The sequence below is a fragment of the Gobio gobio genome (genome assembly GCF_949357685.1).
Source record: "Gobio gobio genome assembly, chromosome: 15".
Taxonomy (NCBI): domain Eukaryota; kingdom Metazoa; phylum Chordata; class Actinopteri; order Cypriniformes; family Gobionidae; genus Gobio; species Gobio gobio.
This window is the reverse complement of record NC_137108.1, coordinates 12,432,969-12,459,009: the sequence shown is the minus strand read 5'-3', so window position 1 is coordinate 12,459,009 and position 26,041 is coordinate 12,432,969. Positions and strand designations below refer to the sequence as shown.

The 26,041-nt window shown below is 38.9% G+C and overlaps 1 protein-coding gene across 2 annotated transcripts in view; it reads left to right on the top strand.

Annotated features, from left to right (window-relative positions):
* cdkal1 (CDK5 regulatory subunit associated protein 1-like 1) overlaps positions 1-26,041 on the top strand; it is a 491,565-nt gene that overhangs the window by 149,359 nt on the left and 316,165 nt on the right. For both annotated transcript variants that reach the window (XM_079836708.1, XM_079836709.1), the window contains exons 5-6: positions 17,467-17,563; positions 25,836-25,884. In XM_079836708.1, the coding sequence (XP_079692834.1) occupies positions 17,467-17,563; positions 25,836-25,884 (146 nt within the window). The remainder of the gene's footprint in view (positions 1-17,466; positions 17,564-25,835; positions 25,885-26,041) is intronic.

Here is a 26,041-nt window from a genome sequence, read left to right as displayed (position 1 = left end):
AACAGCACTCATTTTACTCTTGCTAAACTATATTACGTTATAAATATATACAATTCTTATATAAGATGATGTTTGAGCTGCACATTTTTTTAATATGTTTTATCAGATATAAACTGGAATGCATTTGACATGCTAAAAAACAAATATTATAAGCAGCTGCCATTCCTGCTGAACATCAACACATTACAAAACTACAAGGAAGAAGAGGCACATCCGTCCGGTGTGCTAATCGCCATGATCATCTCACATCTATAGTGATGAGGAACAGTCCTCCAGGCAATTGACCTTTGTGTGTATCTCTGAAACATTGAGGTCAATGGGCAACTGCTTTTATGCAATTAAAACAGAGGACGACAGACGGCAGAAAGTTGCTTGGCCAGAAGGCACAATTGACCAGAATGATCTTGGCTGATGCTGGTCCACCTTGTGTAATTGAGGGCTTGTTTGTCAGCTTGTTTGTCAAAGGTGCTTCAGTTTCATACTCCGGTTCATACGCTTGTCTTGTCAGGCTACATTAGGTCAGATGTTTGGTTATTTTGTAAATTGAATGGGTTAATAAGGTGCATGTTGTGGGTAGAACTGAACTGTAGTTCTGGAATTTTTTCTAAAGGTCTTTAATAGGATGCTGACACAGCTGGTTATCAAGGATGTGTTTTTTTAAAGGTCCCATGGCATGGCATTTTTCTATTATTTTATAATGTTTCCTGAGGTGTACATATATTGTTAGTATGACTTTTACATCATAAAATGTCATAATTTAGAAATAAAAGGCATTTTTTTCTATACTGCTGTTTGCCCTGTGGCTGAATGCCCTGCTTCAAGAGGCGTGTCTGCTGTGAGACTTCAGTAAAAACGGCCACTGTTGTGATTGGCTGACATCTTTGCATTTTAAATGAGCGGAGGGGGCGTGGTTTAACTTGATCTACGAGGCACGAGCAGGCACGAGCTGCTGCCAGAGAGACGGATGGACCTGAGTTCACTTCACATCAGTTCTCAGCATGTCTGAACTGTTGTAGTTACAGCATATACTTCAGGTTATTAGTCTATTTCTAGTCGGAGGGACTGTCACTCATGTCAGAAAGTTGGTAACTTTAGTAAATTATGGATCAGCGCTGACTGGAGACGCGAACCGTTTAGAACGATTCAGTCCGATTTGGTGAACTGATTCGGTTCACTAAAAAGAACTGGTTCAAAAGAAAGATCATTCGCGAACCGGACATCACTGTACCAGAGATGGAGCTCAGCGATTGCTAACAAAGTTATTTATAGTAACTACTGAGTTATGAGAGCGCTGTCAGTCAGCACGAGTTTATTGTGTTTGTATCTGAGAGTTCTGAATAAACACGAGTCCCAGTCACACCGAGTCCGTCTTCATCATTATTACCAACTTTGTAACACATGCAAAGTACCATTACAGCTGTCGAGATGAACGAGTTAAAAGTAAGTGTTGATAATAGCATTATTTTTAAAATAAAATAAAAGCGTCAGTGACGCGCATTGAGTACACAGCGCAAACAAAGACACAACAGCAGTAATCGAATGTAATCCAGTTTATTGTGGGGCTAGGCTGCCTAGCCCGGATATGCTCACGCTTACCCCCCTTCTGCTTAATCTCACGCCGCATTTGGTGCCTCCGCTGTGGGGCAGATGCAGTACTGGGGGTCGGGGATGTTGAAGGCCACCGGCCAGTGCAGCCCGAGCTTCGGCGTGTGTGAGGTTTCTCTCTAAAGATGTTACTCTGCCGATGTTGAGCAGAAACTCATGACTGAATGCACATTTAGAACCGATAGACGCGACGAGGACGTACAAAAACACTGACTCACAAGATAGAAAACATGAAAACACCGTTCTGTCGGGAGAGAGAGAAGCCGCAGTGTGTGCACGAATAATAAATAATTAGCTACACATCAGAAATTACTGATCACAGATCAGAAGGAACTGAAAAAAGACTTCTGTTTTCATTTGTACATCCAAACACTGAGAAACTGCCAGCATTCACTCGTTCACAACCCATGATCTCTCGAGCGTTTGCATGGGTGTGCCAGATTCTCTGGGCGGAGGAAAGGGAGGTAACCGTTCCTGCTTGAACGTCAAACCAGGAGACTTCAGGATTGGCTCGTCTGGCCTGTCATTTTCTCAAAGGCAGAGAAAGACAGCCAGAACTCGGGTTTACACCGATCAACATTTCTATCCACTTGGGGACAATATTCAGGCTAGGGGAACTCATATTAATGTTGAAAAACCTCATAAAATGAAAATTTCATGCCATGGGACCTTTAAGTTTCGAGATAAATTATTCTGATCTACAGACAACTTTAGACTGTCTGGGAGTTGATTCCATTGTTTAATGGTTTTAAATGAAAAAGTTGTCTGTGCAAAGGTAGAGGATCTTTTCGGGATAGCACAATTTCTGTGAGCAGTGGAGCGAGATGTTCGGGTCAGAATAAAGTTTTATGAATTTTTTTCATTGAGGGTGGAGCAATATTATTAACAATTTTGAAAACCGTTCTTAAATTTGTATATCGAATTAGGGAGTCAACTTAATATTTTATATTTACTAAGAATATTGCAATGATGATAGCGAGGAGCTTTTCTGTCAAGTACCTTTTACGCCTGATTATAGACCGATCTAAGCAGTTTGAATGTAGTCTCGTTGGCTTGAGACCAACAGGACAAACAGTAGGTGATGTGTGGAGAGATCATGGCATTAAAATACATAAAAGATGCTTCAATTGTCAAACTATTCCTAATATGTCTAAAAATAGAGATATTATATTTAATAGAATTGCACATTCTTTTAATATGTTTTTTGAAACTTAGAGTTTGGTCCAAATGGACAGCTAGGTATTTTATCTCTGTCACGATATAAATTTTTTGTCCATTAAAATAAATGTTGGGCATATCTTTAACTTTATTGGACTTAGTGAAATACATTCCAACAGTTTTTTCAATATTTAGTCTTAAGCAAGATGATTTCAGACAATTATTTCGTCCATGGCTGAGGACAATTTAGTGGCTACTTGCTCCATATACCGCTCATGTACATGGATGACTGCATCATCTGCGTACATTATGATCTCTACGCGCTTGCACACAGCTGGTAGATCATTGATGTAAATACTAAACAACAAGGGTCCCAGAATTGATCCTTGTGGGACCCCAGTTGTGCAGGACTTCAGGGAGGACCATGATTTTTTTACCCTCACACATTGCATCCGATTTGAAAGATATGATTGTATCCAATGCAATGTCTCCATAGACAGATTATACTTAGAGAGCTTAGACAGGAGGACACGGTGGTTTACCGTGTCAAAGGCTTTTCGCAAGTCCAGAAACACGGCACCCACCGTGCCCCCTCTGTCCAAGTTGGCCTTTATGTTTTCTATCAGATAGCAGCAGGCTGCATCGGTGGAATGGTTACGTCTAAAACCGAACTGCATAGTGCAACAAATTATTACAATCTAAGTGATCGGTTAGCTGTTCTACGACGGCTTTCTCAAGAATTTTAGATGCTACAGGCAATATACAAATAGGTCTGTAGTTGCTTGTTTCATTTTTGCTTCCAGATTTATAAATTGGGGTTATAACTGCTCTTTTAAAGACACTGGGGAAGATACTTTCATCAATAGATTTATTCACAATATATGTGATAGCTGGTGTTAAAATGTTTTTTAATGAGAGCTACCAAGTCCCCAGAAATCCTTAACTTTTGAGTTTGATAAGGATTGTATTATTTTATCTGTTTTAGAACAATCAATGTGTTTAAAACACAGAGCCTCATGATCATAAATGGAGAGCTGAGGTGATGAACAAGAATGAGGCAATCCAGAGCTCATTAATGAGCAAATGTAGGGAGGTTTTTATCAGAACTGTAACGTACCAGCATCTTTTTAAATTCGTACCAGTATTTTTAATATGTATAGCATTTGTAGTGTGTGTTCGAATGTGTATCAGTACTGTATTGCGCACCGCACTTTAACATGCACCAGCACTTTACTGTGCATTGCATTTTAAATGTGTAATTGTATTTGCAATGTACTTCAAGCTTGATCCTCTTGCACTTTGGTCCCCATCTGGTTGCCAGTTATGTACCCTCTCCTTTGTTGGATGTTTTATGTTTTATGTTGTCTATATGTTTTATGTCTGCCTATGCAGCAGTACCCTGTCTCTAAACCAAATTTCTCCCAAGGGAGACGAATAAATGAACTTGACTTGACTTGAGAGTCATGTTGAATAATTTCGTTCACTGAATCAATAAAATAATTATTAAAATAGTTTGAAACTATTAAACCATCCTTGTGATTTTCATCATCTATTTTCAGCTCTATTGTTCCACTGTTAGTTTGCATCTTTCCAGTTAATTTGTCTATAGTTTGCCAAAGTTGTTTTGAATTGCCCTTTGCTTGTTTAATGATATTCAGATAAAATATTGCTTTTGCTTGTCTTAGCTGTTGAGTGACTTTATTTCGAAGTCCATTATAGATCAGGCGATCAGTTATGAGTCCCGTTTTATGGGACTTTTTTAATGCTGAATCTCGAGTTTTCATCAATTTCCAAAGATTATCATTTAACCAAGGTAAAGAAATTTTGACTTTAGGCTTTACCTTTTTTCCTTTAGAATATTTAAAAACAAGCTGTTGAAACATCTTTATCAACTCACTAGAAGCTGCATCACTGTCTTTATCATTTACCATTTCAAACCAATTTACCTTTATTTCATTATCAAAACTCTCAACATCTTTCCTGGGGATATAGAGTACAGATTCATTAATATCAATTTTAGTAAAATTTCGCTAACGCGCTTTTGACAGTTTCCTTGCAACTAATGTTAAATTATGATCAGAAAGACCTGTTATTAAATTATAGACTTTACCGATACGGTCAGCTTTGTTAGTAAAGACTAGATCAATAAGTGTTTGAGATGTTTTAGTAATCTGAGTTGCTTTTTCAATAATTTGTGTAAGATTACATTTTTGAGTAATCTCTTTGAGTTGTTTTCTACCTTTTTTATCGATCCAATTTATATTAAAATCCCCCATGAGAAGTATTTCTTTCGCATCACATTTTTTAAGAATGTCAGTTAGGTGATCAAAAAATATATTATTTGCTGTCGGAGGCCTATACAAAACAAGAACAGCAAATTACATTTCCGGAGACAGCCTAATTTTTATCCCCATACATTCCAAAACATCTCTTACTGATTCCATGTGTACACACTGAAAACTGTCCTTAACATAGATCATTACTCCGCCCCCTTTGCCATGACCACGGTCACGCCTGTAGATGTTATAGCCTGGAATATAAACAGCACTACTTTCTCCACAGCGAAATTTCGTTTGTTTACCCCAGTATCCGGACAAGATTTATCTGTGCATAGTGTCTGTGCCAAAGCACCCGACAAGTTCTTTTTACGCAATGTTTCGGTACCGTCTGGTGAAAGCGCATCTAACTTTATAGCAGGAGAAACCTGCAAAGTTCCAGATCTTTCCTCCGCCGTGCACAGTGTTGATGGCAAGCAGTTTTGTCCGTTTGTTTGTGTGTGCTCGTAAGAGTAACTCACTGAAATTGTGACTGTAGATCCACACACAGGTGAAACGCCATTCGAAACAGTAAGAGTAAAGTGCACAGCAAGATTGAAACAGCTGATCCTCTGCGGCGCTTATCAAAACGGGAGCTGATCGATAAAGACACAACTGCGCATCCGTGTTTTAAAACAGACGCGTAAATGGCGTGTTTACTCCATGTGTTGAAAGGTGGTAGTATGTGGCATGTCGTGTTCTGACCGGCAACAAAGAGCTTCACATATTGTGAAGGACGTATGATTCAAGATATATACAAGGTTATCCTGAAAGAAAAGTCTCTGCCTATTGCCATCAAACAAAGCTGAGCTGCTTGAATTTTAGCGCCAGTGGCATAGTGTCCCAATACAGCCATGGAATAACCCTGATTTCCAATCACAGCTTTCTTCAAATATCGATGAATATTGAACATATTGAGAGAAAACAATCATCGCCCACACATGTTGACTGATTCTAGCTTTAAAGGTCCCATGGCATGGATTTTTTTATTATTTTATTATGTTTCCTGAGGTGTACTTATATTGTTAGTATGGTTTTTACATTAAAAAATTTCATAATTTAGAAATAAAAAGCATTTTTCGAACCTGATATTAGCCCTCTGGCTTGAATACTCTGTTTCAAGGGGCGTGTCTGCTGTGAGACTTCAGTGAAAACGGCCACTGTTGTGATTGGCTGACATCTTTGCATTTTAAATGAGTATTAGATAATGTGGCGGAGGGGCCGTGGTTTAGCGAGATCCGCACGCACTGCCAGAGAGAGAGAGAGACGGGCTGCATGTGGACCAGAGAGACGCAGAGCTGGATAAAGATTGCTGAAAAAGTTTTATTGTACAGAGTTGTTGAGAGCGCAAGTTTAATTTGTTTGTATCTGAGAGTTCTGAATAAACACGAGTCCCAGTCACGCAACCTGTCGTCTTCCTCCTTATTCTACGAACTTTGTAACGTGGAACCCCTCTAAACTACGTTTTTTTACCATCACAGCCGTCGAGATGAACGAATCGTCAAAGTGTTGACTATAGCATTTTTTATGATCTATTCCCATCACATGAAAAGCTGCAGTGATCAGCATTGAGTACAGACAGTCTGTTGATCGCATGAATGCAGTGATCTCGTCATTGCAGCACGTTTTCTCTCACAAAATGCTTTCACCACAACTAACAGCAAACACGACATCGACATGAATACAGTAAGAGCTTTGTGGAGCATAATAGCGTCATTCATTATAACAGCAGTTTGGGAAAGTGTGTGTGCAGATACACTCACGACATGTGATTGACAGCTCTGAACATTATAAAGAGTGTTCTTTGATCGCTCTCTAGTTTAATCATTTAAATGACAGGTTTGTTTCATGCTACTAACAATGTGAAGTTGATCGTTTAGTCACTGGTATGATTCACTGATGCATAAACACAGGGTACCCGCGGGATCTTAAAAAGTCTTAAATTCGCTGAAGTATTGAGAATCCGTGTATCATTCGTTCAGTTGATTTTTGATTTAATATTGAAAGTTGAAAAATTAGAAAACAGCTCGTTTTTCGTTTTTTCCAGAAAAACGAAAAACGAGATTTCGACTTGATTTTTCGTTTTTCGTTCAGAGGTAGAAAAATGAATGAACAGTTTGAATATTCGATTTCTACACGTGGGCAGGAATTATACGCCCCTTTCTGCTGATTGGTCAGCCGAAGATCAAACTATTCCGTCATCGGTTCTTCCTCAGTTCGCACAGCAGAATAAAAGTCATGCGCTTCTGCAGCTGTACGGATTCTTAACGCGTTTATTGCAACTACATTTAATATTTTTCTCATCAAACAACCAGACGAATGGCTCGACACAACCCATACCGGGACGGGGCAGAGCCTAGATAGGGCTTTCGTCTGTGTAGATATTATTCACCTCTTTGCATCAGCTGGCAGTAGGGCTATATGACGGCTGTCATAGCCTACCTTGGTTAAGTAAATATTATATATTATATATTTTAACACTAATGCAAAAAGGAAAGAATAATGCGCTGGAATCAGAAAAAACGGAGAACAGAGATATTAAAATACATACTCTTCTTTTTTATGATTTATGTTTTATTAAAATTGATTATTAAAAGCATGTAATAACTTGCCATTTCGGTTTGTTTCTCAAACCAGTACTATACCTTCAGAGCGCTTGGAATATATAGCACGAGTTGCATAGGATATGGATTATGTTCTTCTTACGATAGGCTATATTTGCATCCGCTTTAAAAAATAAATAGGCCTAAATAAAAAGAGCAAATGCGAACAGGACATTACAGTGGTTAAGCCCAAAGTTAATGTGGGTGGGGATAATTAACACAGTGTATAGCCTATAACGCATCATATGCATTTTGTAATAATAAAGCATATTTTCTAATTGACCGTATTTGCCAGAAAAGTCGCACCGAGTGTAATTCACACGCCGGGTCATGTTGAGAGAGAAACATAGGATAGCATAGGATACATTCAGAAAAATACCGGTAAATAAAATACAACATTAACATTATAAACACTATTAACACGTAGGCTACGCTATGTGTAGGCTATTTTACTTCCCATCACTTAATGACAAATCCTTAAATTAATGGTATTCAGAAAACAACAAGAATGAAAAATATAAGTAGCCATATAATAAAAATATACATAGAAGCCTAGCCTATATAAAATAGTCTATATATTATGCCATTTTTTCCAAACAACATTTAGTTTAAACAATTAAGCCTAAATTAATTTATTTGAATTGAAACATATCGACGTTGGGCTCGTCGCTCGTGCATCTTTCATTCGGTTTCCATATGCAATGTAACATTTGGATGCTATTATACTATTTATGTAAAGAAGGCTTCGTATTTCAGTCCAGTCCAGTCCCATACGGCTAAATCGGCATCTTCACATGCAGAGATATGAGTTTGGAATAACAGCAAGTACTGAGTTGCACAGCCTGTACAACAGACAAATTAAAATAAACCAAACTTTTTATATGTTATGTGATCTTGCTAGTCGCCGGTGCTATCACTTAATTTTTTCCTCATTCGAAACAGTAAAATATTTATTTTATTTGTGTACATTTAAAATGACTACAAAATGTAGTAAAGTGTAAAACGCACAACATGAACTAAAATAGGCTACAGCGAATACTGGACGCGCCTACTTTAAAAAGTCAACATTTCGAAATTTGACGTTAAATGCATTATATAAGTCACTTTGGAATAAATCACGGCATGTTTCATGATTAAAAAAAACGTGACTTTACAATACGTAAAATATGGTAGGATATAGCAAATTATTTTGCGGACCCCTTGCACTTTACTGTACTTAAAACCGCTGGTCTACAAAGAAGAAAGCCCTGTCTGGGCTCTGCCCTGGGACGGGTTGTGTCGAGCCATTCGTTAGTCTGGTTGTTTGATGAGAAAAATATTAAATGTAGTTGCAATAAACGCGTTAAGAATCCGTACAGCTGCAGAAGCGCATTACTTTTATTCTGCTGTGCGGAACTGAGGAAGAACCGATGACGGAATAGTTTGATCTTCGGCTGACCAATCAGCAGAAAGGAGCGTATAATTCCCGCCCACGTGTATAAATCGAATATTCAAAATTTTATTCATTTTTCTACCTCTGAACGAAAAACGAAAAATCAAGTCAATCTTGTTTTTCATTTTTCAACTTTCAATATTAAATCAAAAATCGACTGAACGAATGATACACGGATTATTGAGTTCTAGGTCTTAAATCATTTTAAACGGGTCTTAATTTTCCTACGTCCATGTAACGCTACCTCTTGCTCATTGAAATGCTCCCACAGCGATTTAGTGTGTGTGTGTGTGTGTGTGTGTTGTAGTTCGTTCTTTTGCTAGTCCAACTATAGTTTGCTGTATTACAACAACAAATGAGACTAACATGCATTTTATATTGCAGCCAATCAGCTTTCGTGTTATTGGCGCGAGGCTCTTTCGGATTGTACCACAGACACATCAAGCGGATTTTATTCTTCAGCTCTTCCAGTTCTTCCAGCTCCGTGATTGTGAAAGCGAAGGCGAATCTTTCTTACCTGCCATCTCGCATAATGACCAAATAAAAGTATGATATGCCCGATAACACTAAAAAGTGATGTAAATCCCAAACTCATTCGCTACTGACACACGGACAGATGTCAGACTGGCTGCGGATTCTGTGCACGCGTTTGCCGCCTGTCTGCGCTCGCGCGAGTGTACTGAATGTGTTCTATTTCTAGGCACATTACTGTTGGTCTTAAAGGTCCCATGGCATGGATTTTTTATTTTATTTTAAAATGTTTCCTGAGGTGTACTTATATTGTTAGTATGATTGTTACATCATAAAATGTCATAATTTTGAAATAAAAGGCATTTTTTCTATACTGATGTTTGCCCTCTGGCTGAATGCCCTGTGTCAAGGGGCGTGTCTGCTGTGAGACTTCAGTAAAAACGCCCACTGATGTGATTGGCTGACATCTTTGCATTTAAAATGATTAGATCTGGTAGCGGAGGGGGCGTGGTTTAACGAGGTCTACGAGGCACAAGCCTGCCAGAGAGACGGATGTCACTTCTCATCAGTTCTCTCAGCACATCTCAGTTCAGTGAACTGTTGTAGTTACTAGCATATACAGTGAGGAAAATAAGTATTTGAACACCCTGCTATTTTGCAAGTTCTCCCACTTAGAAATCATGGAGGGGTCTGAAATTGTCATCGTAGGTGCATGTCCACTGTGAGAGACATAATCTAAAAAATAAATAAATCCAGAAATCACAATGTATGATTTTTTAACTATTTATTTGTATGATACAGCTGCAAATAAGTATTTGAACACCTGAGAAAATCAATGTTAATATTTGGTACAGTAGCCTTTGTTTGCAATTACAGAGGTCAAATGTTTCCTGTAGTTTTTCACCAGGTTTGCACACACTGCAGGAGGGATTTTGGCCCACTCCTCCACACAGATCTTCTCTAGATCAGTCAGGTTTCTGGCCGACAAAAACGACAGGTTTTGGAAAATCGCCGACAAATGCCTGAAATCATAGGCAAATCTGTGCTCGTGCACGCGAGTGACAATCATGCACTGTAAATTATCAAAGACGCGATCAGAGAGAATTGGCGATGAGTCGCCGACGTCCGCAAAATATTTGGCATGCTAAATATCTGGACCTGTCGGCGATTCAAACTCCTGCTGTGTGAAATGAGTTCTGACTGAAAAATACATCTGTGATGACCGACAGCCAATGAGAGAGCAAGATACAAGGCAGCGGGAGGTTCAGGGAGGAGTTATAGACCAGAATATCCGTATTTTTAATATATATATATTTACAGTTATATCAAGCAGAAACAAAGCACAAACATTTTCTTGACCAGGCGCAGCAGCAGCACACTGCAAAATTATTTATTTACCTCAAATTCTCTTTGCAGAACACAATCCTTGCTCCCTGTGTCTCCCCAACCATTTCCTCCACCATAATCTTTTTTCTTTTTTTCCTTTTTGCTGCAAATCAGCACACAGACAATTTGGATAGCAAGTTTCTGAACTGCAGTCTATATTTTTAATAACAATTTCAGTCTCGCGTGAGTACTCCGGTCTGACGCACGTGTGATCTCGCGTTGTTTCCTACTCACTTCTTGCGTGTGTTTGCTTGTGAAACGTAGTTCACGGATGGGACAGAGCTGTCTGCGATTTTTCCTCTTGTACAGTCATGCAGTGTGAAACCCCCTGTCGCCGATCCATCGTGCAGTGTGAACACAGCAGCGACTGAATGCTACCTAAGATAGTCATGCAGTGTGAAAAGAACTGTGATCCGACGAGTTTGAAAATTGTGCAGTCTGAACTAGGCTTTACCTGCAGAATTCTGATCCAATCCTCATCAAACACACCTGTCTGTTATTATCAAGAGCTCCTAAAGATAATTAGCTGCTTCAGGTGTGTTGATCAGGGTTGGAGCTGAACTTTGCTGGAAGGTAGATCTCCAGGAATAGGATTGGGCACCCCTATAAACAATGGCTGTGTCCGAAATCGCCCCCATACCCTTAAACAGGGCACAATTTGAGGGGACAGCCATTTGTAATGGTGTCCGAAACCATAGTGGACGTTATTGAGTGCCCTCATTTCAATCCCACAATGAACCGCCATAACGAGTGTACAACTGATGTACACTCAACGGCTAGAGAATATCCATAATGCACTGTGGGAGTTGATGAATAAATTCCTGTGTCCTGCCAGGAGATGGCGCCCGCTGCTGAATCAATTACCTAGAGATCATCATACAGGTATAAATTCCTTTTAAATTGATTATTAAATTGTTTAATTACAGTTTATGCATGCTATTTTTCAATGGCAAAGTTTTAGATCTGTTCATTACTACTGGAGCTGCCAGTTTGCTAAGTTTCAAATGATTATTAAACAGCAAGCACAAACTTATGCAAAAGCAGCAGCCCTTCCGGCGCACTCAGTGTCTGAATTCATTCACTCTTTCAAGTTGACTATATTAGTGTAGTAATGTAGGGAATAGTGAATGAAGCTATAGGGGGTGATTTCAAACACAGCAAAGGTTTTTTTTTATGCTTGTTCATTGAACCATAAACAATTGTTGCACATGCATCTGTGGAACAATCCTTATGACACTAACAGTTTATAGGTGGTAGATGATTAAAGTCCCAGTTCCAATAATGATTCTTCAAACGATTCTGAATAATTTTTGAGATTTTCAGTATGCATCGCAATTCTCTCCAATTGATTCTAAACTTAGTTTTTAACACCAGATGACGCTGTGTGCTTTAGAAACAGCTGTACTTTGCTTGCTTCCAATTCCTTACACACAATGCTTGAATCTTCCATAGAATAATCTTAGAAAATAAAATAAATAGTTAAAAAGGTGAATAAAGTTTGAAAAGGTTGATGCAAATTACAAGGGTGTTCGCAGTGGTGCAAGTACATTTAACCACTTACGTGGACTCATCTTGCACACAGCCGAATGCACAAACGCTCTTCAGCACTCTTCATGAGCATTTGAGCATGTGGTTAAAAACTAGCCTACAGTGCCATCTGCTGTTAAAAACTAAGCTCAGAATCGATTAGAGAAACACAATGCATACCAAAAATCTCAGAATCATTCCACAAATTGCGATGCATCGATTTATTGTCCCTGCCCTAAAAGAGACCTTTCTATTGACTCTGAAAAACACTAGAGTTGTTTTCAAAATCACACCTTATATCCTCATTTGCTATTTCCTACATTAGTCCACTAATATAGTCCACTTGAAGGAGTGAATGAAAATGAGTGTGCAAATTCAGACGCTGAGTGCGCCGGAAGGGCTTCTGCTTTTGCATAGTTTGTTCAATCATTTGAACTGACAAACTGGCAGCTCCAGTAGTAATGAAAATATTTATCTTGAACTTTGTTTTGGAAACTTGCATGTATAAAACTTAATTGAACAATTTAATAATCAATTTAATAATCAATTAAAAAGGAATTTATACATGGTATTATTCTGTACCCACATTGGGCAAGCGCTTTGGAAAGATGGATTGATAATGCAGACGCCATCTTCTGACAACACGCAGAAATTCATTCTGTGAGACCCTGACAGTGCATCATGCACAGCCCTGGAGAAAGAAGCCCAGGGCCCCTGATCACCTGTGAGACCATGCCATAATCTTGCTTCAGGGAGGTATGAGGACTGGAGATGTGAACTGAGCAATTACTTGCAATATCCGTAATTTAAGACACTGCGACAGAAAGACAGGGAGGACAGCTTGATTGTCCTTGCCAAACCACATGCAACCATGTTTCCCCCCAGATGTGTTCGAAATCTTGCAAGTTCCTTGGTGGAAGAGTGGAGTAACATCTCAAAGCAAGAATTGGCAGATCTGGCTCAGTCCTTGAGGATGATTTGCACTGTATTACGTAACCCTATAAACCTGAAGTGTTCCATCGGTGGTAAAAAAAAAAAAAAAAATCATAATCAAATTGCTAAGCAGGTGGTAACACAAAATGGGTATAATTTTAAATCTTAGAAATTCTGCTTTTTTAATGTATCTAACATTCATTTTGATCAATACTTAACGAGTGCAGGCGCCACCTAGCTAAAAAAACAAAACAAATTTTTGATCAACACAAAATAAGTGTAAATCGAAAGCTTAGAGTTTGAACTTTTAATGCATTTTAACCCTTCTCAAGTCGGTGGTCGCGCCGGCGCGATCGGCTAATTATTTTTTTTTTTCAGTGCCAAAAAGATTCAAATAACTCTGTCGTTTTTTTTATCATTCAGGCAAGTGTTATACATTATTATAATCTGTTAAGTTTCAATATTTTGTGTACAGTCACAATAAAAACAAATTGTTGTGCTTTTTGCAAAGTAAAGAAAACAAACATGCGCGATCTGCAGCCTCTCTGTCAAAGACGTTCATTCAGATAGTCTTCAGAAAATGACCTCTAGCTTAGTAAATACTTGTCTCACAAACATGAGACTTATGTCTAAAGAAACGCTGAAATGTCAGGTTTTAAACACTTTAAACCAAATCAAAAACAAATATTCTGTGTTTATGTAATCTGTTTGAAAGCAGAGCGATGTTAGTCGTTCCTGAGTGGCTCATTATACACTACTGCGACCACGCCCACGGAGCACGTGTTCTATTGAGATTCAAATACTGAGGCTCCGGAGTCGACGCCCACACATCACAGCACACATAAACTCAAACAAACACATCAAGTACTGCATTCCTACTCCAACTACATCGTTTTTAGACGGGTTTAATAATCCTGGAATAATTCTCCATGAAAAGCTGTTCATTTCTGTTCATTTTTGAAAAGCTGTTCATTTAAAAAACACAAAAAAGTTAAAAATCGTAGCTTCATCGGAATGGTCCGAAACTTGGTGACTTTATTGGTACTTGGTATATGAACACCCAAATAAATTAGGGACAGGATTTGAAAAGTCTAAGTGGTCGTAAAAAAAGTCACACTCAGGACCTTCGGGTCAAAAATGACCCCTATAGGAAATAAATGGGAAATTGGCAAAAATATGAAAATACTGAGTTTTTTTGTGCATACAATCTACAAATCAGCCAGGATGCAAAAAAAAATTACTCAGCAGTGAAGGGGTGAATCTCTAAAACATCAAGAGCGCAACTCTGTATTTTCATATTTTTGCCAATTTCCCATTAATTTCCTATGGGGGTCATTTTTTTCATTTCCTATGGGGGAGTGTGACTATTTTTTTTTTACGACCACTTAGACTTTTCAAATCCTGTCCCCAATTTTTTGGGTGTTCATATACCAAGTACCAATAAAGTCACCAAGTTTTTTTTTTATAAAACGCTTCGGGTCATTTTTGACCCGAAGTACCCCAGAGGGTTAAAGAAAAAACTCTATGCAAATACACGCTGGAGTCAAAAGTCTTGTGAACACATATCTATTGTGTGTTTTGAGGCCTTAATTTTAAAACAAATTATTTTGTTTATTCAAAAACCGTGCATAAACATTTTTCTCTCAAAAATACAAGCGTGTACATACATGTTGCTCACATATTATGGTAGCCCAGTTTGTGCTGAATACAGTGTAATTACACTTTTGCCATTAATATGTTTATAAGCAACTGAACAAAACACAAATGTCAGTGCATGTCAAAACAGCTGTTTGATAAAAAAATTTTTAAACATAATTTATTAAATGTTTTTGTAGTTTGTAAATGTAATATCAAATGTAGCTATAACGTGGTGTTTATGCTTGTAACTTCATGAAACATGCACAGATGGTAGAAAATGGCACATCATTACTTACAGTGGATGCTCCCAATTGAAATGAGTCCAAAATCAACACAATCCATTGCGTTGATCACTAGATATCCACCTCATTGAGGAACAACAAATTTTTAAAATGCCTTCCGGGTGTCTAGGGCTAAACAAAAAGGCTACCTCGGCTTCAAATGCGGTAACTTTTGATTTTCTTATGCCATCCCCACAAAATTTGATCTAGATACAGCTCGCATGTAACTTTACCAAAAAAAAAAATTGACATTGAAAAGAATTATCCGCCTACCTTATTTCCTTCCTGATTTACTGCATGTCAAATAAGAAAGATGATATGTAAAATGTCCCTTGAACACACTTTTTTTGTCTTTTATTTGCAGTTTCTCAGTATAAGAATGTCCAAATTAATATTTTTTTTCTAAAATTGTAAAATGTTTTCTGTTAAACAAGTTTTGGAGCAGGGCCATAGCTGGGGAATTCTGGGCCCCCTGAAAGAACATTGATGTGGGCCCCCACCGCCCTCCACTCATATCATATACGGTGTAAGATATGGGCATGGAGGCCCACATCTGGTGCCATGTAACCTAATAGGGATTTCTAAACCGTAAACAGACAAATAAATAAATGCAAATACATGTTTTCTTGGACATCAGTAAAGCTATATAAATATTGTTTTTGCTTATTTCATATACATTTATATACAAAGTTGGTATAAATATCAGGCTACATCAAAATGGCACTAAGCGATTAATAACTTATGAAACATTGCCTAAAGTCATCAAGCAATTATTCAAGACAAACTAATAAAATAACAACAAAAGACAAGTAATTAATAAACTAATAAAATACAAAATTTTAATAAAAAAAGTAGGCCTACCAGCAATATAAAATGTATATCCAGTTGGTCGTGTCTAACAGCTGATGTAAACATTCAGAAATTAAAGAATGCAGTCTTCAATAAAAGAAATGCAAAATAAAACAGCCTAAATTTCTCATTGTCTTCATTTTTGATGAAGGTAATATGCTACTGCATAATATTTTATTAAATAAAGCTAATAAATGTATCCTACAAGAGCAGTGCGTTGTATTCGCGATATCTTGACAGTATTGTAACAGTATCTTATATGTATCACATCAATAGCCGGCAGGTCTGTAATCCTTTTAACACGCATATCCATTTTTCTGCATGTTATACAAACCAACAAACTACATAATAGTTCAAAAAGTTTGGGAGGTGCGAGCCGGTATACAGAAATTAGATGTACTGGCAGGAGGGCGCGGGCGGCAGCTCCTATAGGTGCCCTATTCCCACTAAAGTAAATCGGGCAGCGGAATTATCAGGGCACGCCATCCCATCACATTGACATCCCTACACTGACTGCACTAACCTGTCTTGATAAAAAACATCTTGATAGTCTGATTAAGCAGTTCTCCTGGACTCCCTCTTCTTCTTTTCATGACGTTACTGGTACTTTTTTACCGACATTTTCAGTCAGTCTCACTTCCACTGTAACTTCTACTTCAACTGTTCTCGGAGCAGACTCAACTCTGATTGGTTCTTGTGTGGGACTAGGAGATATTTGGAAATATTCTTTAACTAAATTACATGTTTTTGTGGTTTTCATCGAATTCTCAGGCACATACAAGTCAGCTTGTATGTGCCTGAGAATTCTATATTGATTCATAAGTGTTATAACATAACAAAACTACTAGATTTATTTGGTACCCTGAGCAGTGGGGGCCCCTAACTTTCACCCCACTTGCGACGGCCCTGGTTATGAGTCTTTACTTTTGTGTATGTCACAAAAAACAACTCTAAAAATGCCTTCAGGGCTTAAAGCGGTAAAGCAGCTGGTGGCCACACCACATACTGACTTGATACTTTTGATATTGACACCGTCTCTGTTCGTCAAATGTCTGTGAAATTTGTTCAGATATACAGTATATCAATGGCTGATTGATTGACTGGGGCAGTCGTGTCCTTAATGGTTAGAGAGTCAGACTGGTAACCCGAAGATTGGCAGTTTGGGTTTCTATACTTGGCAGTTAACTTTTATTACAGCATTATCAGGTGTTTGATCACTATGCCAAACTAATGTTGATTTGTGATGTTTTGTTTCTGCTTTATTTCAGGAAAGCTCTGGAACAGAATAAGAAGGTGGTTGTAGCGGGATGTGTGTCGCAGGCCCAGCCCAGGATGGACTACCTGAAAGACCTGAGCATCATCGGGGTAAACACACATGCTCACGCTGGAGATCCTTTCACTGTTTTATCTGACACTTATTGAAGCTCAATTCATCATGTCAATGACTATTTCTTTCTGTCCACCTATTCTGTGTGTTGAAGTGGTGAATGAGTACTGCAGTGGTCTGATGTTCTGGAAGTGACAAAGTTTTTTGCTCAAGTTTTCTACCCATATTTGCATTAGTTAAAGCTAGAATTAGTCAACACGTGTGGGCGATGATTGTTTGCTCTCGACTGCACCCTTCTTACCGTTGGAAAAATCACCTTATGCAAATGGACAGCCGTTTTGCATATTATGCCTGGGCCGTTTAGTCTCTCAGGATGTGAGCAGGATGTATGTGTGGAGAACTAATCAGTGTGTTATATTTTCTAGAGAATAGAGCTCTCGAGCTTTTGGCCGTTAACTCACCAGCTGTTAGCACTAAGCCACTGGCTTACAGAAGCAGGCGTGTTTATTGAATTTAATTACATTATTTATGGTGTGCTGTTTGACATAGCATGTGGGATTACCACCAGATTCATGTTTATGAAGGAGACTATTCATAATGAATGGCCTGAGCCTAACCAGTCATGTTTTAATAAAACATGGATACGCAAATAAACAAAGCTTAATTTTATTTATGGTTTAAAGACAGGTGAGAAGCATGTAAACAGCATTTTAAATGTGCGTGTGTCTGGAGATGCGTTTTGTCCAGATGAGAGATTTTCTTTTATTGAGTTGAGTTATTTTCTTGAGTTATAACTCAACAGTTGTGAGTCAGTGAGGTTTGGCCTAATGGTGCAGCAGTTTGCGGACAATGAGCTTTCAGTCTGCTGCCGCTCTCCACACTGTTAAACGGGAGCTCTCTGTAATGCATATGTTAAGCTGAGCTAGTCGCATTGTTTACCAGCCACAGCTGGGAAGATGAGGCTCAGATTGCTCTCCCACAGAGATAGTTTACCAAATGGCATCTACCCTGTCTGATGCTTCACCAGATCTGTTTATATCTGAAGTTTGACTGATTTGGGCATTAAGTTAAGGCTTTTAAGGAGGGGTGAAAGCGCACCGGTTTAAATGAAAGGAACGGCATCTGGCACAATGGTCATTCTACCTTGACTATCACGTTTTCATAATCGTTGTAAGCCAAAATCTTAACCGAAACTAAAATTTGATTAATCACACAGCCCTACTGCAGTTGAATTGTTTTTCAAATGCATCACTACGAATGAATTACACATGATAGATACATTATATAATTTGGCCAGTCAGCACAGCCATGTAGTAGGCAGTCATTGCTGTAATATTTTTTTGTTGTTGCTTTTGATATTATTATATTGCTTATGATATATTATTACGAGGACATAAAAGATCACAATCTCTATGATTCGCTTGAAAAGGAGATTGTGGACGTCTTCAAGATCGATCACAATATAAAATCGTCAGATTTCCCACCCCTACTTCACAGTAAATTCTTAACATCAGTGGTAAAGAAAAGTGCTATTCATGCTATTCATGCTATTCAAGTGCTATTTATGCTGCTTGTGGTGTGAAAGTGGCATAATACAATATCCAAGCTTTGTGAAGGTGAGGTATGTTGGGAACACTACAGCAATCTAGATTGGAATATATTAATCTGGCTTGCCACTCTTTACAGTAATAGACCTTACTGGGTATACCTATTTACCTATATTTATGCCAGTTATGTGGGGTTATATCTGCGGTTCCTGTGGTAACGAATAATAATTCCTGCTTGTGATAGTGATTGAAAATATCCCACATCTGAGACTGTCATTTAAATACTTCTTCTGCAATTAGGTATTTCAGCAACAGCATGCATACATTGTTTTTATACATCTTGTTGTTGTTCTTGGGTTGTCTAGTTGTCTAATTTTTGGTTGACTAGTCCAACAATTTTTTTCAGTTGTGTAAATTAATATAATACCTGTATCCCCTTGAATGAGTGAAACGTTTCCTGCGTTAGATTGTGTTTTATATTTTGCACTTAGAAATAAATTACAATGTTGTTAGCTTTTTTCCCCCTCTGACCACCATTGTCTGTGTGCTGGAGCTGGTGGCTAGTTGCCACACCATACAGAAGCTTCAGCAGGGCTCCTCCTGCTGCGTTCACTGCTGCGGTTTTAAGCAGATCCAGACAGGAGTGAGTAGAGTCTTTCTGAAAGGCTGTATTGATTTGGAGAGCAGTGATGGAACACTCAGCCCATCCTGCACCCCATGCAGGAGAACAAATAGAAAGTTCAAGATTTGCAGAGGGGCCCTGCTAGCACAGTACAATTTCGGTAACATTTCACCATCGTGGGAAAAGACACGTGGATCAGGGGGTTTGGGGATAGTACAGCATAAGCCTGGAAAACTGCGGTCTTTAACATTACAATGCACCATCTGCCAACTCCCCAGCGACAAAAGCAAAAATGTATTTTCTCTTTGCTGAGCGGATCGAAACTGCAGCCCATATTTATCTGGAGGTCTGTAAGCGTTTGATGAAGTTGCCTCAGCACATCTTTGTTTTGTCTAGACAGCAGACATCCACATTCAAAGCGGTTCGTCCCTTGTTGCTTTCAAGTAGTTTGCTTTAAAAACAATAACTGTGGGGAATCACAAATCCAATTTTGAAGTTCTTCTGGCTAGGGGTGGATTTAAAGCATGAGACGGCAGCCAAGGGAGTCAGTAATGTTTAAAGGGTTAGTTCACCCCAAAAATAAAAATTCTGTCATTAATTACTTACCCTCATGTCGTTTGACACCCGTAAGACCTCCGTTCATCTTCGGAACACAAATTAAAGGTCACATGGCATGAAATTTTCATTTTATGAGGTTTTTCAACATTAATATGAGTTCTCCTAGCCTGAATATTGTCCCCAAGTGGCTGGAAATTTTGACCGGTGTAAACCGAGTTCTGGCTGTCTTTCTCTGCCTTTGAGAAAATGCCCAGACGAGCTGATCTTGAATTTTCCTGTTATGACGTCATAACAGGAACGTTACCTCCCTTTCCTCCGCCCAGAGAATTTGGCACGCCCATGTGAGTGCCATATTTGTTTGTCCTCGAGAGATCATGGCTTGTGAACGAGTGAATGCTGCCAGTTTCTCAGTGTTTGGATGTTCAAATGAAAACAGAAGTCTTTTTTCAGTTCTTTCTGATCTGTGATCAGTGATTTCTGCTGTGTAGCTAATTATTCAAGTTCACACAGAACTTTATTCGTGCTGCGGCTTCTCTCTCTCCCGACAGAACGGTGTTTTCTATCTTGTGAGCCAGTGTTTTAGTACGTCCTCATCGCGTCTATCTGTTCTAAAATGTGCATCTGTCATAAATTTCTGCTCAACATCGGCAGATCCACATCTTTAGAGATAAACCTCACGCACGCCGAAGCTTGGGCTGCACTGGCCGGTCAGCCTTCAACATCACCGACCCCCACTACTGCATCTCGCCCACAGCGGAGGCGGTAAGCATGAGGGTCAACGGGCTAGGCTAGCCAGCTATCCCCAGAATAAACTGGATTACATTCGATTACTGCGCTGTTGTGTCTTTTTTTGCGCTGTGTACTCAATGCGTGTCACTGACGCTATTCATATGATAGGAAAATATCTAAAAAATAATGCTATAATCAACACTTACTCGTAACTCGTTCATCTCGATAGCTGTAATGGTACATTACATGTTACAAAGTTGGTAGAATAAGGAGGAAGACGGGCTCGGCGTGACTGGGACTCAAAACAAAACAAAATAAACTTGCGCTGACAGCGCTCTCATAACTCAGTAGTTACAATATAACTTTGTTAGCTATCGCTCCGTCTCTGGTCCATTGATGTCCGGTTCGCGAACGAATCGTTCTTTTGAACCAGTTCTTTTTAGTGAGCCGGTCGAACCAGTACACCAAATCAGACTGAATCGTTCTAAACGATTTGCGTCTCGAGTCAGCTCTGATCCATCATATACTAAAGTTACTAACTTTCTGACATGAGTGACAGCCCCTCCGACTAAAAATAATAAATAAACTAATAACCTGAAGTATATGCTTGTAACTACAACAGTTCACTGAACTGTGACATGCTGAGAGAACTGATGAGAAGTGACATCCATCTCTCTGGCAGCCTTGTGCCTCGTAGACCTCGTTAAACCACGCCCCCTCCGCTCATTTCAAATGTAGATGTCAGCCAATCACAACAGTGGGCATTTTTACTGAAGTCTCACAGCAGACACGCCCCTTGAAACAGGGCATTCAGCCAGAGGGCAAACATCAGTATAGAAAAAATGCCTTTTATTTCTAAATTATGACATTTTATGATGTAAAAATCATACTAACAATATAAGTACACCTCAGAATACATTTTAAAATAAAATAAAAAATCCATGCCATGGGACCTTTAAAGGGGTGGTTCCGTGGTTTTTTCTAGGGTTGATTGTGTTTATGGGGCGCAGTATAACATGCCTTAATACTTTTTTTTTTTTTTAAAACGCCATATTTTTCTTATATTTTACCTTTATTCCACACCGCTGTCTCCACTGTCTTTTGAACGGCTCGTTTGCTTCCTGCTTCTGTGAAGCCCATCCCTCCGAAAAACGCAATGGTCTTAGATTGGTTAGATGGCCAAATGTAGTTTGTAGTTCTGCAACAGCTCTCTCTTTCGTAATGACTGCGACGTGGCCTCGCCCACTTTGTTGCGTGTTCGCAGGGGCAGTGTTTATGTTAATAGCAAGGGTTTATGATGTCACCAACCCGGGAAGAAGCTTGTTGTAGTCCAAACCGGCCGTTTTTGTAGCCAATAAACTGCATAACTTTAAAAGACAATATCTACGTTTGCATTGAACTTTCAGCGCTGTAACTTTGCAGATACTGTTTTTGCTCAAGCAGCAACATTACACACTAACTAAAGTTAAAAAAGTGAAATCGCATGCAACCACCCCTTTAAGATATTTTAGTTGAAATCCGATGGCTCAGAAAGTACTAAAGACGTCGTTTCAAAGTCCATCTCACTACAGTGGTTCTACAATAATTTTATGAATCGACGAGAATAGTTTTTGTGCGCAAAAAAAACCTAAATAACGACTTATATAGTGATGACTGATTTCAAAACACTGCATTATGAAGCTTCGAAGCATTATGAATCAGTGAGTCGAATCATGATTCGGATCGCGTGTCAAACCGCCAAACTCATGAGGGTCGAACGACATGAGGGTAAGTAATTAATGACAGAATTTTCATTTTTGGGTGAACTAACCCTTTAACAGACTTTCTGCCGCTCCCAAAACATCTTTGCAAGCACATGAAAGAATCCACTCAATAAAATTACCTTTCTTCTCCCTCTTTGACGTGGTGCTTGAGCGCGTAGCATTCAGAGCCTGTCCCGCTGTGCTTTGGGCCTAAAGTGCATTCACCTAGCGGATCTCGGACACGTTGATCCAGCTGGCACTGCCCAGAGAGGGGCTAAAATTGCGCTCCCTTTAGGGCAAAATTGATTTCTGTTTCAGTGTTTTTCATGCAATGTAACTGCAGCCAGTGGAGGCCCAGTGGTCTGCGATCCATCTCTCGGTCCACAGTACAGTTGAATTAATGGCCCCGGTGGCTATAGAAAAGCATGCACCAGCCTCGGGTCGGCCATTTAACCGCAGGGTGCAGTGCACAATGGATATGAATTCCCTTTAATACTGTAGATCAGCTTCTATAATTTCATGGCCTCCATGCAGAAATGACCTCAGCAGAGGAGGGAAATATTACCTGCCTCTAGCCGACTCTCACCATTACGGTCCATCTTTTTTCTTGCTCCATTTGCCACTCTCTCTTTAGACTGGAGTGATAAACAATAGAAAAAAAAGCACAAAAAAAACTAATACACTGCTGGTGAAGAACGTGTATGATGTTGCCATGTTAGGGTTAAACTTCAAAGTGAAAATGTTCAAAATGAGTTTCTGAAGAATTCTGCGATCAGCTGATAGGATTTGGTTGCTGGTCTCTTCCTATCTCTCTGAAATACTTGATTGTGATTGGTCAGTCATGGTATTATTCAGTAGAATATTCTTGTGTATTGACACTATAATTGAGCGTAGGGCTGTGCAATTAATCGAATTTCGATTTCGATTTTGCCTCCCAACGATCACCAAAATAGTACAATCGAGAAAAAACGATTATTTTGCCATGTTCAGTTTTGCAAGAACACTCTTATTTTGTGCACGCGCTCATCCGCCCCTCCCGAAGCCACAAACTCTCTAGTCTCAGGTCGTGAGTCTCGTGAGTCTCGTGTGCATATCATCCACTGGAATTTAAAAACTCGGCGCGAGTAAAGATGGCAGAAGGAGGGCAGTTACAGCAGCGTTTGGTGAGCTAAAAAGGCAAAACCAACTCCGTTGTCTGGGAACAGTTTGGCTTCGAGCAATCAGACGACGAGCAGAAACATGCTACGTGCAAGATTTGCTACATGTAGTGGCTGCAACGCAAGGGAACACCACGAATTTGTTTAACCACTTGAAAATTAAACAGAGTGACCTATGACAATCTAATAAAGAAACAAAAACTGACGAGAGCAGGGGTGCCGTGTAAACGTCTTTTTTTCCCCTCATATTTTTCAAATAATTCTCTCTTTGTAAACTTTGTTCAATGCATGCGAGTGCTGCCATATTTTCAAATATGACCAGTCGTTTTCGCCGTCATCACCCGGGTTTAGTGCCAGAAGACGCGAATGAGAAGCCGCGCGCGCTGTGAGAAAATGTATTTCTGTGCCTAGCCAGTCTCCAGACCTAAACCCAATAGAGAATCTTTGGAGGGAGCTCAAACTCCGTGTTTCTCAGCGACAGGCCAGAAACCTGATGGATCTAGAGAAGATCTGTGTGGAGGAGTGGGCCAAAATCCCTCCTGCAGTGTGTGCAAACTTGGTGAAAAACTACAGGAAACGTTTGACCTCTGTAATTGCAAACAAAGGCTACTGTACCAAATATTAACATTGATTTTCTCAGGTGTTCAAATACTTATTTGCAGCTGTATCATACAAAAATAAATAGTAAAAAAATCATACATTGTGATTTCAGGATTTTTTTTTTTAGATTATGTCTCTCACAGTGGACATGCACCTACGATGACAATTTCAGACCCCTCCATGATTTCTAAGTGGGAGAACTTGCAAAATAGCAGGGTGTTCAAATACTTATTTTCCTCACTGTGTATATATTATATTATATTATATTAATTATATATTAATTATATTATATTATATTATATTATATTATATTATATTATATTATATTATATTATATTATATTATATTATATTATATTATATTATATTATATTATATTATATTATATTATATTAATTATTATATTAATTATATTATATTAATTATATTAATTATATTATATTATATTATATATAAAGTCTTTTATCAGCAGTTTGTCAGCATTAGATTGTCCAAATGTAATATAAATTTATATTTTATAAAAAGTGTTTTAACAAATGATACATACTTTTTGACTCTCCTTGCTATAGTTATGAGTCTTTAAATTTGTGTATGTCACTTGTCACTCATGCGGGTTGCCTGTTTGAGGACACACAACAGGAACGAGCGCAATTGACATTGAAATGCGAGGATACTTACACTGTAAGTTGATGGGTTGATTTATCCGCGTTTTAATGTGCTTCCGTTCATAGAGATTTTTAGATGGATGTCGAGGCTTTTTAGGTAGAGTAGAATCGTCAATCTCTGACCCAGTTTGTTTACTGGCTTCCATGGCAACTGGCACCAACTGGAAACCTGTGGTGTCGAAATACTATTGGGTAGATTGGCAATGAGACTTATTGCATAGACCAAAACAAAAACAGACATTCCGACATGGAACGCACATTTCAAAGTGAAATAACTGGCTGTAGCGTTGTTTTTTGGAGAAATGAGTATGTGAACTCAGCATGTTTCCTAAATATCTGCAAATATATGATGGTATTTTATGCTTTAGTACAGTCAAAAACTAACAAGTTGCATACAGCACCTTTAATGAACCGACAGTAGCTTTTATTACCTGAGTGAAAGTGTTTAAGTTGAACACACACCATAAGCAGCTCTGGTGGAAGACAGTGACTAGATCAGAAACTTTTAGATGACACACAGCTCATATCTGTGTCTCTAAGTTTAATTGAATTTGAGGACCAGAACTTACTCTTTGACCCCCCTCACCTGTTCTCCTTCAGAGTGTGTGAGGCAGGGCTAATTTAATGTGATTACATTGAATATGTGCAGATGACAGTCTGATGTTCTCATAATGTCTGTTTCTTTCTGTAGGTTCAGCAGATTGATAGAGTGGTAGAGGTTGTGGACGAGGCTGTCAAAGGTAACACGCACGCACGCACGCACGCACGCACGCACGCACGCACGCACACGCACGCACAAACTCCCACACACACTCACTCCCACCCTGTCTTTCTGTCTATGTGACGGCATCTGTCATATGTGTTTGCAGCAGTGGGGGTTTGGACAATTCTAAGGGC